Source organism: Ursus maritimus, unplaced genomic scaffold (genome assembly GCF_017311325.1).
Source record: "Ursus maritimus isolate PB19 unplaced genomic scaffold, ASM1731132v1 scaffold_9, whole genome shotgun sequence".
Taxonomy (NCBI): Eukaryota; Metazoa; Chordata; class Mammalia; order Carnivora; family Ursidae; genus Ursus; species Ursus maritimus.
This window is the reverse complement of record NW_024427107.1, coordinates 80,662,928-80,681,587: the sequence shown is the minus strand read 5'-3', so window position 1 is coordinate 80,681,587 and position 18,660 is coordinate 80,662,928. Positions and strand designations below refer to the sequence as shown.

At 52.8% G+C, this 18,660-nt stretch overlaps 1 protein-coding gene across 8 annotated transcripts; it reads left to right on the top strand.

The window, feature by feature from the left end:
* Positions 1 to 5,213: 5,213 nt before the first annotated feature.
* ZNF7 (zinc finger protein 7) lies at positions 5,214 to 15,708 on the top strand. Of its 8 annotated transcripts, none has more exons than XM_040625915.1 (6): positions 5,817 to 6,501; positions 6,576 to 6,620; positions 7,020 to 7,146; positions 9,512 to 9,796; positions 10,344 to 10,457; positions 13,854 to 15,708. In XM_040625915.1, the coding sequence occupies exons 4-6, from the start codon at positions 9,751 to 9,753 to the stop codon at positions 15,650 to 15,652; spliced, it is 1,959 nt and encodes a 652-aa protein (XP_040481849.1). In that variant the 5' UTR covers positions 5,817 to 6,501; positions 6,576 to 6,620; positions 7,020 to 7,146; positions 9,512 to 9,750; the 3' UTR covers positions 15,653 to 15,708. The 8 variants fall into 8 exon arrangements, with proteins under 8 accessions (XP_040481846.1, XP_040481844.1, XP_008682268.1 ...); XM_040625913.1 differs by having other exon boundaries at positions 10,341 to 10,457; XM_040625912.1 differs by lacking the exons at positions 5,817 to 6,501; positions 9,512 to 9,796 and adding an exon at positions 5,214 to 5,307 and having other exon boundaries at positions 10,341 to 10,457.
* Positions 15,709 to 18,660: the final 2,952 nt, after the last annotated feature.

The following is an 18,660-nucleotide window of genomic DNA, read 5'->3' as shown; positions in this document are numbered from 1 at the left end:
GGCTTGAACCTTATAGACCTCATCCGGACCTGCTTGATGAAGTCGACCTGTCCAGCGCTGTCCTGTTTTCACAGGACGGAGCAAACGCAACTCATGGAGCTCGTGAGCAGCTGCATGCAGCCCAGCGAACTGGCACAGAGGCCTCCCCAGGATCAGCCCCACTGCTTCCTTCTCAGCTGGGGCACCTCACGCTCCGCGCTTACGCTGAAAACATCTGGCTGTCAGCCCCCCAGTTCACCAGCCACCATACCAGCTCAGTCTGCGCCTATGCCAACCCAGAGCCACATCTAGGGGATGCGTCCCCCTGGCTGAGCCTGGCTCACCACCAGGGCGTCCCAGAAGTAGGGGAGGGGATCCTGTAAGTGCACGGGTCACTTCTTGCTGCAGAGGTGGCTGGCTCATGTCTCTGTGTGGGTCGTATGTCCAGGTAAGACTTAGGGAGAATGGAGGACAGCTACAGGGCAGGAGCCCCCACAGCCGGAGAAAGTGGGCAGCACACGGCCTGAGGGCCCGACTGAGTGAGGAGTATGGGAAAAGGGTGTGGAGCTGAGGGTGTCGCTACGGGATGGCTCCAGATGGTCTGAATCAGGTTAGTGACAGTGAGGGGAGCAGAATGGACACAGAGAGACCTTGATCCCAGGAGTGGCCCGGCCAGGCAGGACCGGAGCTGGGAGGGGGGCCATGTTTGCCAAGGTGCCCAGTGGATGCTGCTGATGGCCTGGAGGCCACCCTTCAGGGAGGGGCAGGGTAGAGGCACCGGGAAGAACAAGGAGTGTTGGTGACGGAGCAAGGCTTGAGTCAGTGCTCACGCTTAGGTCTGCGGCTCAGGAAACCAAGCGACAAAGGCCAGGCCATCTGGAGGCCTGGCGGGTGTGGGAAGGTGGGATTGGTGTGAGTGTGAATGGAAGCATCCAGCCAGCAGCTGGTGCCCGGGTGTGGGGCTCCACGGAGTCCAGGCTCGAGGCAGCCTCAAAGTGGCCGATGTGGCTGAGGGTTATTTCTACACCACGGAGTGTGAAAGGGGGCGGGAGAGCCTTGCAGAAGGCGACACAAAGAGGAGAATGGTGTCCGAGGGCCACAGAAGGGTTCTGTGGGGTCAGGAGGCGGCCCTCACGACTGTGGGGTCCAGGTGCTCCCATCTCTCACCTCTCCTTTTCTGCTTCAACTCGCCGCATGGCGGGTTTACGAGGACCAGCACTGAGGGCAAGCAAGGCGGAAGCGAAGGGCCTGGAGCCAACGCCCTCCGTCTCTCCGACACAGCGGCCAGCACAGCTGGGCATGGCTGGCACTGGCCCAACAGCTGGCCCCACGGGGACAGAAGAAAGGGCCTTTGGCCTCCTGGATGTTTGGGGGACTACACTGGGGTCTCTGTGGCCCGCCCTGTGCTCAGCACAGTCCGTACCATCTGTGTCGAACCTGTCTCACCAGCTGTGTGTTTCCCCTTCATTTACCCCCTTGTTTGTTCTAAAGCAGAACCGAATATGCTGGAATCGTGCAGCACACACACACACACGTCTCACTCTGCGTGAATCCTCAGCTCACTAGCATAATCATAAAGGGGATTTCTTCCTGATTTTGAAAAAACTGTTGGCAAATCCTTGAAGTACTGCAAAATGTGGTTTTCTCACTAAATAAGCTAAGAATATACTTGAAGAGGTACCCTTTTTCCAAACACAAAGAAGGCCAATTTTCAGCCCTTTTTCCTAATTTTTTTAACTGTGATAAAATATGCATAATATAAGAATTTACCATCTTAACCATTTTTAAGTATAGAGTTTGGTGGTATTAAGTATATTCATATTGTGCACCCATCACAGCCATCCATCCTGAGAACTCTTTTTATCTTGCCAAAGTGAAACTCTGTCCCCATTGGACAATAACCCCCTCTTCCCCCTTCTCCCAGATCCTGGCAACCACCACTCTACTTTCTGTCCTTCTGTCCCTGTAGTTTTGACTACTCTAGGCACATCATCTAAGCGGAGTCAAACAGTATTTGTCTGCTCGTGACTGGCTTGTTTCAGAGGATAGTGTCCTCCAGGTTCATCTGTATTGCAGGACGTGACAGTCCTGCTTAAAAGGTTGAGGAATCTTCTATGGAGGCAACACATTTTGCTGGCTATTCCATTCATCCATCAACGGACATGCGGGCTGCTCCCACATTTTGGCTCTTATAAATAATACTGCAGTGAACACGGCTGTTCAAAGATCCCTTCAAGATCCTGCTTTCAGTTCTTTTGTGTATATACCCAGAAGTGGAATTGCTGGGCCATAGAGTAATTGTGTGTGACCTTCTAATGAGCCTCCATACTTTTCCACCGTGGCTGCACGTGAGGGGTACTCTCACCAGTGGGGCACGAGGGCTCCCTTTCTCCACATCCTCATCAATACTTGTTATTTTCTGTTGTTTTGATTGTAACCCCCAAATGGGTATGAGCTCTGACTTTTTTAACTTGCAGTATTCCAATGGACACTAACAGGAAGCAGCCTTCCTCTTAGAAAAGAATCCAAAAGTATCAGTGACATCTGGTTCAGTGAATTTTATAAAAGGTATATCCCTGAGTCCTACTTCAGCCATATTTTTCCATATTTGGGTTCCATTCTAATTAAGCTTGAACTCTTGTTCTGAGTAAAAGAAATCCATTTCATTCCTGGAAACGCTGGTTTTCAACTTTTACATTCCTTTAAAGAAAAATAAGTTTGCTGACTCAGAGGTTAGTCAGTTTTTCAAGCAAGTTTCTATTGAGCATGGGGTCCTTGTTCAGCACAGGAGAGATGCCCGATGGAAACATCACACGCTCTGCCTTTGAGGGACTTGGGTCCGAGTAGGAGAAAAGGAGTCGGACAGGAGAGGGAGGAGATGGGGCCTCAGGAAGAGCACAGTGCAGGTGGAGAGCCCAGGAGGGGTTGTGACAAGCCTCTCTGGGCTGAGCACAGGCCCTGTCACCCTGAGGCCCTGTCCCTCATTTTGCTCCCAGTATTTCCAGCTCCTGACCCCCTCAGGCAGCACTGCCACTGTCCGGGGATCAGGGAGACTCTGCTCCTGTGTGCGGCCTATTGGTTCTTTCCACCAGCTTTTGAGCCAAGCAGGCCTAGATCCCAAAAAATCATTCCTAGAGATAGCAAACAACTCTTTAGATCAAAGCTTTGATACAAACCAACCAATCCAGAGCCCACACTCCCAAATATCTCCTTTATCAAACTCACATACCAAGCCAAAGTTCCCCCTGCCCTAATTCACCCCAGAGCCATGTATCAGACAAGTAGACATCACCCTTACAGGCTGGAGCTGAAGTTATTCAAACTATCTGACCCTGACCTTACTTAGCACACCTGCCCTGCATCGTCCATTCCTTCCTGCAGAAACCCTTAAAGGCTCTGGGCCACACTGTCCTCTCCCCCCTTCTGCCTCCTGACTGACCCTGTGCTTCCCTGTGTAGCGTGCCTTCTAGGGACCCATGGGTACAAACGTCTTCCTTCACAACAATCATTTCCAAGTCTGCATGTCTTACCATACCTGATTAAAACAGACCCAGGTGCATTTTAGCACATCACGAGACTCCTGAGTGCCCAAGGTTGGTGCTGGCCTGTGGGGAGTCTCTGTTCCAGTTTGTTGAAAGCATTATCACTCTGGGCCACCTACTAGGATACAGAAAGTGTCCTTGGAAACACGTCTTCTTGTAAGTGATTAAGGTGGGTTCTTTCCCTAGGAACATTTATGGTGTGGAATCCCAATGCCAGGCTGGAAATGGCTGACTCAGAGAAGGGACACTGACCATTCACAGTGTTCAGGCCTCTGTGAACAGTTGGTTTGTTTGCTCATTGGGCCCAAGATTCGTTGAGGATTGTGAGCCTGGGGCATGGAGGTTCTGGAATGACCTTCATTGTACAGAAGCAATCCAAGGCACTCCTGCCCCCAGGCAGCGCCCTCAGGGCCTTGTCACTCTGGTATCTGCGCCCCCAACACTGCCCAAGTGCGGGCTGGGTGACATTCTGGGCCAGGCTCTCATGGTGGCTTAGACAGCTTTATCCTAAGGGTCTGCAGACCCAAGTCTCAGCTTTGGCTCCCCCTCTTGCCCTTGTATCATCCAGGGCATGATCCCACCCACCCATCCTGAGCAGACCAGCCTGGGGCTGGGACCCTCCCAGCTTTGGATCCTGCAGCGTGAAGACTCTCCAGCTGGAAGGCTCTCAGTAGGTCGGGACCACCAGTGTGCTCAGCGCACCGGGGCTTCTTCCCGGAACCGCGTGGTTGGGGATTAGGACCTGGACGGCGGCTGGGAAGCAAGCATTGTTCCCCGTCTCCATTCACTCGTTTATGCATCCTTTGCACAGATCCTCCCTGAGCGTCACCAGAGAGGGCATGGGGCTGGTAGAGCTGAGTTCGGAGCCGCGGGGGCTCAGGGTGGGAGCGCTAAGACCGCGAGGCACGGGAAAGGAGATGGTTTCTCTGGAGGACCTGGCAAGGCTCGCTTTTCCCTAGGATCACCCCTCGGAGTGGGGGGCGGGAGCTGACCACACCCATTTCCTTCCCTGGGTTTGCGCCAGATTTCACCGCGGCTCTCAGGCACCCCAGGATTTGGGTCATCGACGAGTCGGGTGTTAGGTCCCTCCCCCCGGAAAAGTTCTGTGCATTCTCTGCCCAGCCCTTCCCGCCTCCCGGGGGCCTCACCTCAGCCGTAGGTTCCCTGCGACGCCCGCCCTGCCCTAACGGTGCTCTAAAGCCTGTACCAAGTGCCCCAACCCACCCAGAGAACACTGGCCACTCGGCCACTCCCCACTCGGCTCCTCTGCCCACCTCCCCAGCTGGCCGCTCCCCCGTGCCCTCTTCTGCCCCGGGTCGGGGGTCTCCGCTGTCTGGTGCCTGGAACGTGCCCAGCGGGAGCCTTCTGTAAGAAAAGCCCAGGCACAGATGCGGTGAGGGGACCAGTGCCCCCAAGGTGATCCGAGGTAGGCGGGGCCCGCCAGGGGATCCCCGGGCTTTCCACCTGCTTCGCGGAGATCCGCCCCGCCCTTCTGCCTGCGTGTACTTCACCTCCGGGGGCTGTGAGACTCCCCCCCCCGGACCCGCGGCTCCGTCCGCTCTGGCCCCGCCCCTCCCGGGCCCCGCCCATGGCCCAGGCCTTGCGCCGCGCTCTGGCCCCGCCCCTTCTCCCGCACCCCGGCCGCTACGCTGGGAACCACCGAGACGGCCGAGCCTCCGAGCCGCCCAGAACGGCCGGAAGTCTGTGAGGTGGAGCGGGAGCGTGCGTCCAAGGCCCGTTTCCGGTTTTGTCGTGCGTTTCCAGCCTCGGGCGGTCCACGGGGAGGGTGAGTGGGCGCGTCCGGCGCGGAGTCGGGACCAGGTGGCTTACGTGCTGCTCGGCCTCGGGCGGAGTGGCAGTTGGCCGACCCCCGCGTCCTCGGCCTCCGGCATTGCGGGCCCCGCGCTCCCCTGCCTCCGGGGGAGCGCGGGTGGCGCGAGCGGCTTGGGGAGGTCGTGGGCACCTTGCGTGGGTGGTGGTCGAGCTGCGGCCGCCTTGGCCAGCGGGGGCAGGAGGCATTGGCCGCGTTGTGCAGGCACGGCCGCGTGGCACCGTACTGGCCGCGGGCTTCCGCGGCCTTCCCACCAGGTCTAGGCCTGCTCCAGGCGGGATCCTCCTTTTCCCTCATTGACTGCCTGTGGAAGACCTAAATTTAGAAACAAGTAGCCAAAAGGGCTATTCCTTGGTTAGGGCGGGCTGTCTGCCTTCTCTTAATTTTGGCTGTCGCTCCGGGCCTGCTCTTCTCTACTGGGGACCAGCGTCACTGCTGGCCAGGCGGGGGGGGGAGTCAGTGCTGCTCGGGTCAGCTTCACTGTACCCACAGCCTGGGGCTTCCGCCCACAAGTCACCTTCTCATTATCAGGAAGTCCACTTCTCATTCAGACCTGGGGGAATACGTGGGGAGGGGGCCAAGTTAACGTAGCCGAGGTGTTCCTGTGTCCGCTCCGCTTCCTCCTGTAACCCATTGTTCTGGCCGCATTCTCCAGTCACACCGCCACTTCCCCTTGCTGCCTGTGACCAGCTCCCCTGACTCATCCCGCCCTATTCCTTCTTGCTTCAGTCCCTCTGCACGTGCTTTCCCAGCTGCCTTAAGCGCTCTCCCCACCTCCATCCCATTGGTCTAGTTAGCTCCTCTGGAATTGGACCCCTCAAACTACACCAGAGTTTCCTAGTTTAAATGCTTTCAGAGTTTCTTCCATTGGGGCATGGTCATGGTTGGGATGTTGTCTTTGCATGGTTGTTTAACTCCTCAGACTGTGCTTCACGAAGGCAAAGTCCTCGTGTGTTGTGCACAGCTGCGTCCTCGTTGCTTAGTCCAGCACCTGGCGGAGGTGGGAACCCCCTCTTATGTCTGTGGAGTGGTTCACACACCTCACACACTCTGAAGGATGAACGGAGCTTCAAGGGGAGCAGATGCTCAAGTGCTTTGGCCATTTTGGCTCTGCCTTATGTCCCTGCTGAAGAACATCTGGGGTTAGAGGTAAAGGATTGGAGAATTCAGGGATAGGGGCCCTCCGGCATCCTGACCTCTGACCCTTTCATAACTGCCGGCAGGTCGCTCGGCCAGGACACATGGATGCGCACCCACCGAGCCTCATGGTAGGAGTCTGACTGCCTTCGTTCCCTCACTTGCCCTGTGAGGGCCCCTGCCTTTTCCTCTGGGAACCTACCCTGCCACTGGGCCTGGTCCTAGACCATCCATTGGCCCCTTGTGGCTCTTGCCAGGCTCAGGCATCCCACCCGCAAGGGAGTGAGCAAACCCCTTACCAGACTGGGGCCTACGTGAGGCCCTCATGGGGGGAGGTTTGTAGATCACCATGATCTGGTTCCCCCCTCCTCCTCCTCTATAATGCTCCTCCCCTTGATTTTTAGAGCCTAAGGGGCTTGGTGACTGTCTCGCCCAACCTTGTGGTGCATGTGCCTGGGACAACCGTGAGGTGGAGCCAGAATGGGGCTGGCACCCAGGGTTCCCTGGGGTGCTGGTGTATGTCTTTTCAGGAGGCTGTGACGTTTGGTGATGTGGCCGTACACTTCTCGAGAGAGGAGTGGCAGTGTCTGGACCCTGGCCAGAGGGCCCTCTACAAGGAGGTAATGCTGGAGAACCACAGCAGTGTGGCTGGACTAGGTGAGGCTGGATCTTGGGACCCCTCCCCTGCATCATTAATCAACACCCACCTAGCCAGGCCCTGTCAGAAGCTGGGGATATGGGGGCCGCGGGTCTTTGTAGGTCAGGAGCTGACCCTGGGAGGTGTCGTGGTGAATTCTGTGCATTGTAAATACCTTTTTCCATGCTCTTACTTTTGTTAACTTTGTGAAGTCAGATTTTTTTTTTTTAACATACATTGTATTATTTGTTTCAGGAGTACAGGTCTTTGATTCATTAGCCTTACACAATACACAGAGCTCACCATAGCACATACCCTTCCCAATGTCCATCACCTAGCCACCCCATTCCCCCACCCCACTCCCCTCCAGCAACCCTCAGTGTCTTTCCTGAGATTAAGGCGCTCTTATGGTTTGTCTCCCAGTGAGGTCAGAATTTAATGAAATTAAATCCTTTAGTTTTTGCCTTACGGGTTGTACCTTTGAAATTTTATTTAAAAGTTCCTTCCTACTCCAAGGACATAGAGACAGTCTGTACATTCTCCTGTGGTCTTTATAGTTTATCTTTCTCGTTTAGATCTGGGCTCCACGATTGTGTCTGGAGTTAAGTAGGAGCCCAGCCTTTCCCATTGATTTGTGGAGCTACCTTTCTCGTCTCATGTGTGACAGTGTGTTTCCGAGCTGGCCTTGTGGTGAGACACAGTCTTAGTCTTAATGCCTGATAGGACAACTTCCCTTTTTTGTTCTTTTTAAGACTTTACTTACCTACTCATGGGTAATGGGGTAATTTCATATAAATTTAGGGTAAGTTTTGAGTTTTTCAGTTCGTGTGGAATTTTTATTGGGGCTGCTTTGAATTTGTAGAGCTCAGAAGAGAAGAACTAACCTCTTTCTCGTATTAACTGTTCCCATCCAAGACCATGGAATGTGTCTCCATTTATTCCATTCACCTTCTGTGTACTTTGTTAGAGTTCTGGAATTTTCTCCAGAGTGGTCTGGTACTTTCTGGATGCTTTGTTTTGGTGGTTTTGTGAATGCATCTTTTTCATGTTGCTATATTTTTAACTGATTATTGTTGCTGTACAGAAATGCTATTGATTTTTAGGGTTGATCTTGTATTTGGCAACTTCGTTGAACTCCCTGCTAGTCCGGTGCTGTATTCTAGGAGGAGGCACCTGCAGCTGAGCGTGTGCGGTCCCCCTGTGTCCCAGCCTTTAGCCGTGGCCAGAGCCACAGTGCCGTGTTAGACAGGACTGGTGTGGGCAGGCCTGTTTTGTTCCTCATCTTAAAGGGAATACATCTGGGGGCACCTGGCTGGCTCAGTCGGTGGAGTGTGCAACTCTTGATCTCAGGGTTGTGAGTTTGAGCCCCACATTGGGTGTGGAGATTACTTTAAAAAATTTTAAGAACTAAAAAAATAAAAACCTTTTGTTTTTTTAATAAAGGGAATACATCTAATTAAAATCAGAAGAAAGTGGCTAAGGAGTTTTGATTTTAATCATAAACAAGTACATTGCGGGGGGTGCCTGGACCACCTAGGCAGTAGTGTATTTCAGATTTTTCATCCCTGTTCATAGTGAATTGGACTTAATATTTTGTGTGTGTGAATTGTTCTTGTATATTTTCGGCAAATGGCACTTGGCGTATGAGTTTCATAGGATGAACTGGGCAGCTTTTGCTATCTTTTTAATTTCTTAAAGAGTTTATGTAGATGGAGTTATAGTTTTTAGTAGAACTCACCTGTAAAACTGTCTGGGCCTTGGGCCCTTGGGAAAGGAAGGTCTTGCTCCAGCGTTTGTTTTTTTAGTGAATAATAGTCCGTCAAGTTTGTGAATTTCCTTTTGTGCTGTTTTGTCATTGTCAGGGATCCTGTAAATTGATGCATTCGCGTAGATTTTCTGTTGCTCTACCATGTATTTGTTCACAATACTCTTTACGTTTAGTCTCCATCATGTGTGTAGTTGTTCCTCTTGTTTTATTTTTTCACTGCATTGCCCTTGACTGATTTTGCCGCAAGACTGTCATATTCATCTTTTTAGGCAGCCAGTGTTTGGTTTTCTGATCTTTCTTTGGGGTGGGGGTGGTGTTGTTGCCTTTGTTCTGTACTCATTGAATCCTGCCCCACCTTTATTGTTTTCTTCCTTTTTTATTTCTTTGGGTTTGCTGTGTTGTTTTGCCCCCAATTTCTTGAATTTTATATTTACCTCATTTGTGTTTTGCCATTTTCATTTCTAGTAAACGTATTTAAAAATGTAAAATTCTATCTATAAGTACTGCTTCAGCTTCCTCCCGTGAGTTTGCCAGGTAGTAAACATAGCTGCCGTTTAGTAACATGAGTTTTCAAGTAGCTCACAGTTGTGAGGTGCATGTGATACCTTTCTTTCCAGTTGCATTTTGGTTGGGGGCACAGTGTGGATGGTGCCATGACTCCCTTCTTGGCTGGCGCAAGGGTGTTTCTCTGTGGACGTTCCACGTGTACTTGGAGAGAACACGTGTTTCCTGCTGAGCATGGGGTCCTGTGTGCACGTGAAGCCTTTCCCCTCCAGGGTCTCTCTGCCGCCCATCTCCGTCCCCACAGCCAGAAACCTGAGGGAAGCCCTGACCAGCCCTTGGATGGGGTGGGAGCATGCCACAGCGCTGCCCCCCAGTGTGCGGGCTGGTGGCCTTGGAAGGTGGGTGCCACTTCACAGTCTGCTGAGGGCCCAGGGCTTTGCACAAGGACATGAAGCAGGGTCAGCCAGGTGAGGGTTGGACCTTAGCACCTTCTGAATTAAAATCGATTCATTTGTTTATTTTTGTTGTTTTTGTCTTGCTTCTTGGCCACTCCCACCTCCTGGAATGTTCCAACCCTCTGAGCTGGGGGATAGTCCATCTCTGTTGAGGGAAGTGCTGGCAGTGTCTGGCTGCTTTCTCCTTAGGCTAGAGTTGGCCTGCTCTTTGGACACTTTGGTGTCAGATCCCCTGAGGATCCTGGCCCTGCTGCGGATGGGGATGGGTTGGGAGTCCAGGCATCTCACTATCCAACCTCAGGAGCTGGACTGATCTGGACACAGGGGGCCACTGTGTCCAGACCCTTACCCCCTGATGCCCCCTTCAGAGGCTCTCCCTGTGCTCCAGTAGCCCCCTGCCTCTTTACTCCTGAAAACCAAGGGTGCTGGGCCCTGTGCTGTACCCTCAGCCATACTGACACAGTCCCCTTCTCTGCCATCCCCACAGCAGGATTCCTGGTCTTCAAGCCTGAGCTGATCTCCCGGCTGGAGCAGGGGCAGGAGCCATGGGTCCTTGACCTGAAGGGAGTCGAGGGGAGAGAGGGGGCAAGAACCTTCCTTACAGGTGAGGCTCAGGCCTGAGAAGCTTCCAGGGATGGGTGAGGAGGTATTCAAAGAACCCATGCCCAGCAAGGGCTGAGAGGGTGGGAAACTGAAGATGGACCCCAGGGACCAACCAAGCAGACATGCTGGAGCCTGTGAACACCTGGGGCCACAAGTGGGCCTGTTGACAGAAGCATAGCCCAGTTGTGGGGTCGCATTGGGAGAGACTGAACTACAGGAAAGCAGGGACGTGAAATTCTTGCATGTTACAGCAAAAACTGTTTTTAAGGCATGTGTTGTTCAGTTCCTAATTTTACTAATGCTGTTATTAGCCAAAGGTGAAAAGGTATAGATCCAAGGGAAGAACTAAGATTGGCTCTTAGCAGCTTCTCAGGTGAATATCAGTTCCTCCCTCCCGCCAGCAGCTCCCTCCAGAACTTCGTGGGGCCCTCTCAAATCAGGCTTCAGGGCTCTGTTAGTGTCCTGGGGTTGTGGGAAACCACAGAGATGAACTGTCTCACAATTCTGGAAGCCAGACGTCCAAAAGCAAGGCATCAGCAAGTTCCTGTCCCCTGTGAAACCTGTAGACTGTTCCTACCTCCTCCAGCTTCTGGGGCCCCAGGTATTCTTTGGCTTGTGGCTGTGTCACTCGTCTCTGCCTCCATCGTCACCTGGCCTCCCCATGTCTTCTTGAAAGAGCACCAGTTGTATAGGGTTAGGCCTCTCCTTACTTCAGCGCAACCTCATCTTAACTCACNNNCTTTCAACAATCCTGTTTACAAGTAAGGTCATATCCTGAGGTCCTGGGGTTGGAGATTCAGTACATCTTTTTGGGGGGCACAGTCAGCCCATAACAGGGGTACCGGCCACCTCACAGCGTTGGCTCCCACTGGGCTTCTGTTGAGGAGATGCCATTGCCTCCAGCCTTGTCTGAGCCTCCCTGGCAGACATGTTGCCCAGTTTGGTCAGGGAAGTGGGATCGCATGCATCTTGACCACAGAAAGGAATCCTCCTTGCTAACTGCCATGTCGCACAGTCACTGCTGTAGCAGAGCAGGGCCTGGTGCCACATGCCGTGGTCCCTGGCTGGCTGGAAGCAAGTTGGAGATTCAGAATGTGACAATTAAGGGTTGTGCTCTTCCCGCCCGGAAGGCCTGGAGTCGTCCTTAACACAGGTTACCAATCTGTAAAGCATCGTCACGCGCATCATCGTGTGGGCGGGAGTGTTGGGAACCTTGACCCCCGCCCGGCACCCTTGGCTGTGTTGTCGAAGGCCCTGCCTTCCTGCCCTTCCTGGGAAGGGGGTAATGCTGTAAGCCAGCCCTGTTAAAACCCAGCCACTGTTAAATATTTCCAAGGTGGAGGGGAGATTTCAAAGAGGCACCGTGGCAGAAAAGCTAGCTGGAGCTGGCAGAATTGGGTGGTTCAGGGGGTTTATACGGAGCAAGTGGTCTTTACGGTGATGAGGCAGCAGTAAAGAAACATCCCCATGATGAGATACCTCCTCTTGAGCCCGACAGCCCGGGGCAGGGGCACGGCCTCGCAGATGAAAACGTGTGGAGCGTGTTAGAAAAATGCATGTGTCCAGAGGTGTTACTTTGCCTGACTTGTGCAGCAGATAACAGAGGAGTGGCCCAGAGTGGCAGGAGGGTGCAGAGCCACACCCCTGTCTTCAGCCTACCGGAACACATCTGTTCCCTGAGGGAAAACCACTTCCAGAATGAGGCTGTTTTTTAACATGTGCTCGTGTCTCCTCAGAGGTTATCTAGAGCTGCGAAGAGCTGTCAAGTTCCAGGGGAGGGTGAGAACTCTGGGCTTCAGTTGGGAGTCCCCAAGGATGTGATGGACCTGAAGAGAGGGAGCATGTGCGAGCTGAGCCTGAGGCTGGCTCTGGGGCATGCTGTGTAGGGTGGGTTCTCAGGCTTGGTTATAGGGAACCAGGTGGAGGCTGACTCCAGAGGGGTCAGGTGGGTTTGTGACCACTTAGCCACGTGGGGTTATCTTTTATTTTCTTGTGAGCCGGAGGTCCCAGGCCCACGACTACAGACATCTCCACCCTGTTCTTCCCTGGAGTCCACAGAGGCCTCTGCTTTCCAGCAGGAGGCAGCGGAGAGCAGTACTTGTCTATTTGCTCATCTCCAGAGCACAGGGAGGCCAGGGCAGAGGGCTGAATGAGCCAGCACCACGTGGCCAGTCCTGCCCTGTGGAAGGGTGTGTGGTGCATCGGGGACCAGGCAGGAGATACCCCGTGTCATAAGGGCACAGAGAGGTCGAAAGGGCAAGTGTTGGGGGAACAGACCTGGGTCCATTCCTGATTCTCTCATTAGCTGTGTGACCGAGGAGCCACAGATTCCTTATCTGTGGGGTGGTGATTCCACTGCTGACCTCACTGGATTGTCATGAATACAAATTGAGGAACGGCTGGGAACTAGGTATTCCTTACCCACAGAAGATGCTCAGTGTGTGATGGCCTTTGCCTCACCTGGGACTGACCGAGAGCTGCAGATCACTGGCGCTGGAGAGGGCACTGATGTTAGGAACCACCAAGAACCCTGTAACTGGGCGCATGGAGGATTTCACTGTGGGGTAGTAATGGGCTGCTTGTAACTGGTTATCACACTGCTTATGAAGTTGGTTGTGATGCTAGTTATGACCCCGGACATGATCACAGAGATGTCTGACTTCAGCAAAGGTGCTCTCTGGGACTGTAGAGTAGGAAAGAGACTGACACTTATTTGGAGAGTCCAAAAGGGAGGCAGCTGTCAGGAAGGCCTCGTGGGGGGCAGGGAGGGGTAGGTGGAGCCTCCAGAACCCCAAGGGAGCAAGAAGGCGGTATGGGCCCCTGGGTGTGGCCTCCTGGAAGCTGAGGGGCCCACAGGCAATGGATGTGCATGGTCACGTGTGCATCGGGTGGCTTGGCGGCAGCTGGAGGAAGCAGAGTTCAGGCCTGGGATCCTGCTCAGAACCCTGCCCCCTCAGGCTCAGGCCTGGTGTGCCCTCGGCATCTATCAGCCCTGTGTCCCCCAGAGCCTGCCTGTCCGGCCACTCCTAGTTTTCAGTCCCTCTTGCCCCCACTCCACCTCCTCTGGACCCAGGCGCTCAGGCTCATTCTCTGTGGCCTTTCACTCATCCCAGTTGCCCACAGGACAGGGCTCTCCTAACATACCTGCACACACGAGTACATGGTCGGTGAATGAATGCATAAAGGGAAAAATATTAATGAAACCAAATTTTGAAAACTGTCAAAGGCCTGACTTCTGGTAGTGTTTTTCCATGTGGGTGTGCCCTTGCTTGATGCAGCCTCCCTGGCAGGGAGCTCAGTTCCCGGGGCTGATGTGCAGCCCCCGTCCCCACCCCTGGTCTTTGTTCTGTCTCTAAGCACAGGGGAGAAGGGGCATTTTATTTCCTGTTTCTTTCAGATTCTGCGGTTGGGACTGCAAGCGAGCAGGCCTGTGCGGACATGGGTGTTCTAAAACCAGAGCCCTGTGTGGCAGTGGTCAGAAGCCCCCCACAGGGTTTTCTTCAGAGTTCCAGCTTTAGGGACACCTCTCATTCTGAGGCCTGGTCAGACAGTAAGCCAAGCTCCCTCCTCCAGAAAAACCACTCAAACACAGGGACTGTGGCTCCCGGGAAGACCTTTGCCAAGGAGGGTGCCCAGGGACGTGGTGAGCTGGAGAGCAGTGGTGGCCTGGGCGGTCAGCCTGGCAAAAGTCAGGGAGGTGCTGTGGAAGGGACACCCCGAAGATGTGACATGTGTGGCACACGTTTCAGGTCTGCATCAGACGCTGCTTTGCATCAAGACGGTAATATGCAGAAGAAACCTGACAGGTGTCCAGAGTGCAAAAAAAAATCACCTGATTGCTTACAGGGGAAACACGGAAGTAACTGCCATGGAGAGAAGCCGTATGAATGTGAGGAGTGTGGGAAAGTCTTCAGGTTGTGCTCACAGCTTAACCAGCATCAGAGAATCCACACTGGAGAAAAGCCATTCAAATGCATCGAGTGTGGGAAAGCCTTTCGTCTGAGCTCCAAACTTATTCAGCATCAAAGAATTCATACTGGAGAGAAGCCCTACAGGTGTGAGGAGTGTGGAAAGGCCTTTGGTCAGAGCTCCAGCCTCATCCACCACCAGAGGGTCCACACGGGAGAGAGGCCCTATGGCTGTCGGGAGTGTGGGAAGGCCTTCAGCCAGCAGTCCCAGCTAGTCAGACACCAGAGGACCCACACCGGAGAGAGGCCTTACCAGTGCCAGGAGTGTGGGAAGGCCTTCAGCCAGAGCTCAACGCTGGCTCAGCACCAGCGAATGCATGCTGGGGACAAACCTCAACTTCCAAGGAACCCAGATAGTCCCAGCCTTGTTGGACATCAGAGAATCCATGCTACAGAGAAACCGTTTAAGTGTGACGAATGTGGGAAGGCCTTCAGGTGGGTGTCTCGCCTTAGTCAGCACCAGCTGACCCACACTGGAGAGAAACCTTATAAATGCAACAAGTGTGCAAAAGCCTTTGGTTGTAGCTCACGGCTTATTCGTCACCAGAGAACTCACACTGGAGAAAAACCATTTAAATGTGAGGAGTGTGGGAAAGGCTTTGTCCAGGGCTCACACCTAATTCAGCACCAGAGAATTCACACTGGAGAGAAGCCCTATGAGTGTAGTGACTGTGGAAAAGCCTTCAGCCAGAGCTCAAGCCTCATTTACCATCAGAGGATCCATAAGGGAGAGAAGCCCTATGAGTGCCTCGAATGTGGGAAAGCTTTCAGTATGAGCACACAGCTCACGATACATCAAAGGGTCCACACTGGGGAGAGACCCTACAAGTGTACCGAGTGTGGGAAAGCCTTCAGTCAAAACTCAACCCTTTTCCAGCACCAGATAATTCATGCAGGAGTGAAGCCCTACGGATGCAGTGAGTGTGGGAAAGCTTTCAGTCGGAGCTCCTATCTTATCGAGCACCAGAGGATCCACACCCGGGCCCAGTGGTACCACGAGTATGGGAATACCTTGGAAGCTTCCACCCACGTGAGCCGTAAAAAAGTCAATACTGTAAAGAAACTGCATAAGTGTAATGAATGTGAGAAAATATTCAGGTGGCGCTCACATCTCATCATACATCAGAGAATTCACACCGGAGAGAAACCTTACAAATGTAACGAATGTGGCAAAGCTTTTAATCGGAGCTCAAGGCTTACTCAACATCAGAAAATTCACATGGGATAGACCACTTACCTTTATAAATGTGTATAAATGTGAATAAACCTACAGCCTTAACTTTACGTATTTTATATGGGATCATTTATACTAACAAGATTTTAGAATGTGGGGATAGATTCCAAATTACTCTCTTAAGAAAGAAAATGTCCAAATTCTTATAAAGTGGATGATCCTTTGCTGGAACGTGTGACTTAGCCCACTCAGCAAAGCCTGTGTCCTTCAAGTCAGGGTGCCCCTGTGTAGAGTTTCGAGTTGAGTCATGGGAAAAGGCCTGTGAGCTTTGCCAGACAGGTAGCTTAGAAGTTACCCAAAGTGTCTTCCCTGAGCACGGTCCCTCAGACTGGCTTCAGCAGTCAGGGTGTGTTAGCTCATGCTAGTGGAAGCCCACAGAAGGGGGCCCAGAACTCCTTTCTCCCACCTTCACCTGACTCCTTTTCTTCAGAGTCAGCCCCACCAGAGCGACCCAGGGATACAGCCAGAGGGCCTGGTGCCAGCCTCTTCAGAGAGGAGCTCGCGTCAGTGCAGGACTCCAGGAATAGCACCCGGGGCCAGAGACCTGCTCTGTGACTCTGGGGTGTCACTGTCCTTGAAATCCAGAGTCTGCTTACCAGCATCGTTACAGGGTGACCGTAAGAATTGAACTGTGTACGAGAGCTTCCCCCCTCCCACACCGAGACCCCGAGCCAGCATCTCCAGCCAAACCCAGTGCAGACCTGGCCTCAGCAGGAAGAGCTCAGGAGAGCCCAGCGGATGCCACCCAGAGGCCAGGGTGTGTACTGTTCCTGCTGCTTACCAGACTTCTCAGAATTTGTCCTGCCACACAAACTGCCAGAACTGGGCCAGTTTGAAGCTGACAGGTGAGCCTGTTGTTGCCTTTTCCCAGAGGCTGATGGAGGTGGAGACAGACTGCTCACCAGTAGCATGAGGCTAACCACAGTGTGGATAGTGGCCCTGCCCTAGGGTCCTGGACTCACCAACTGTGAAAAAGTTCGAGGGGACCAGAAGTCTTACTCCGATTGACTACTACCCAGTACCACTCACTCGAGACCTGTCCATCTTTGGTGTCATTGCCAGTTACCACAAGGGCAAAATTTGGGCCAAAGAACCCTCCTCCCCATCGCGGTGGAGAGGCCCATTGCTCCCACATACAGAAAGGTCACCCAGAGGGACGCAGGTCAGTCACTTCGGGGTTTATGGCAACACTTGATTTGGGTCACCATCACACCGGTCTGGCTAAGCCTGTGGGCAGGTCCCTGAGATACAGCCTAATGGCCCAGTGTCGTAAGCCCAATAGCAGGTTATGGATTTATTTCAGGTGAAAAAAGGGCTGGCTGGTCCCTGTGTTTGCACTGGGAGGTTCCCAGTGGCATTGGGAACAGCAGAGTTTGGGATGGTCAAGTCTGTGTCAGTTTCTGTGTTTCTAGCACATGGACCTGGATCTCGGCCTGGTCACCAGCCGCTGCTGCTTCGCCAGGCACAATGTGTGATGTGTTCTCAGGCCACAGTGCTAGTTCTTGGGGTGAAGATCGTGCCCCCAGCCTGTACCTGCACGTTTGGAGGTGTCCCCTCTCCAGGTGCCAGGACACTATGAAATCATTGTGCCCATTTCAGTAGCTATAACCACCTCTCCAGCTGTCCCTACTCCACCCAGAACTTATGTCCAAAAGGATCAGTGCAAGAGAACCAGGGACTGTGGGCCCACATGCCTTTTGAAGGCAGTTTGGTCACTGACGGTGCCGTCCCCAGAAGGGAATCCTCTCTCTGCCACTTCCTGGGTAGTGATAGGACAGAGGATGGGTGGTTCCATGAAGTCTTCCAGATTCCAGCCTGGGCATGATGCTGTCCTCTAACAGCAGCTCCAGGCCAGCCAGAGAGGGCCAGAGGGTTCCACCTAAGCCATCTCTGGCACCTGGATTCTTTCTTGGGATTGACATGGTCCTAGATCAGGGGCTGGCAAACCGTGGCCTGTGAACATAAACACAGAGGCCATTAGACTGGGTGGCTCTGATGCCTTGGTGGCTACACAGGAGACCAGAGTCTGAGCCAGAGTCGATTCCTGTAAGTACACTCATCTGAGGAACATTTAAGGACAAGCAGTCACAGCCATAAGCAGTCTTCTTTGTGAAGACCTTTCCCGTCTCCTGCCAGCACAGAACTCTGATTTTTCAGGTGGGTGCTGCCTGGTTCCAGTCGTTTGCTCAAATAAACCCTTCAACACGTCGATGCACCTCAGTTTACCTCTTACAAGGCTTAAAAGCTAAGAAGGGTTTTTACATTTTTAAGTGGGGGGAAAAGCCCATTTTGTGACATTGGAAAATTATATTGAAATCACAATTCAGGGTGACCAAATAAAGTTTATTGGAACAGAGGTGGCCACTCTCGTACGACACCAGCAAAGTTCACACCTGCTGGCCTTGCCTTGTTCACTTGGGTAAAAACTCCATGCCCTCCAACCTTTGAGGAATTTATTTTTCCTCTCAGTTCTTAGTGTGGTTTGTTCCCTTAAATGTCCCAATACAACAAGAACTCAATAGAAATAACCCTGAAGTCCTACATTGCAGTCCAGAGCCTCAGTTGCAGAAGTATAGGGCGAGGGGTCCTTTCTCAGCTCCGTGCACGTGAAAGAGAAGCACCATACTGGCCTGCTTGGCAGACTTTGTGAAATCAGAATGCTTCAGCACTTGAAATGCGTGGGCTCGAGATCCCAGGAAGGGCATCTGCGCGCATCACACGTGCTGGTGGCTCTTTGCAGAGAGGGAGCGGACAAGGGCCCCCTGTTAGGGTAGTGCAAGCTTTGGGATAGTGCGTTCTACTTTCAAGCTGTATCTCCCAATTTGGGCTTCAGTGCATAAAACAAGCATTTTTAAGACTATCCAGAACTCTGTTTCAGAGTAGATACTATCTTGGATCTCTCTGTTGGAGCCAATAAACCCATAATTTTGACCTGAAACTGCTTTTTTTTTTTTTTAAAGATTTTATTTATTTGACAGAGATAGAGACAGCCAGCGAGAGAG

Excerpts from the sequence above, each read along its gene's own strand:
- ZNF7 (XM_008684046.2), top strand. The coding sequence starts at position 6,199 with ATGCTTTCAGAGTTTCTTCCATTGGGGCATGGTCATGGTTGGGATGTT. Across the intron at positions 6,621-6,986 it reads CGCACCCACCGAGCCTCATG|GGTTCCCTGGGGTGCTGGTG; the intron begins GTAGGAGTCTGA and ends GCTGGCACCCAG. Across the intron at positions 10,458-13,853 it reads GGCAAGAACCTTCCTTACAG|ATTCTGCGGTTGGGACTGCA; the intron begins GTGAGGCTCAGG and ends TGTTTCTTTCAG.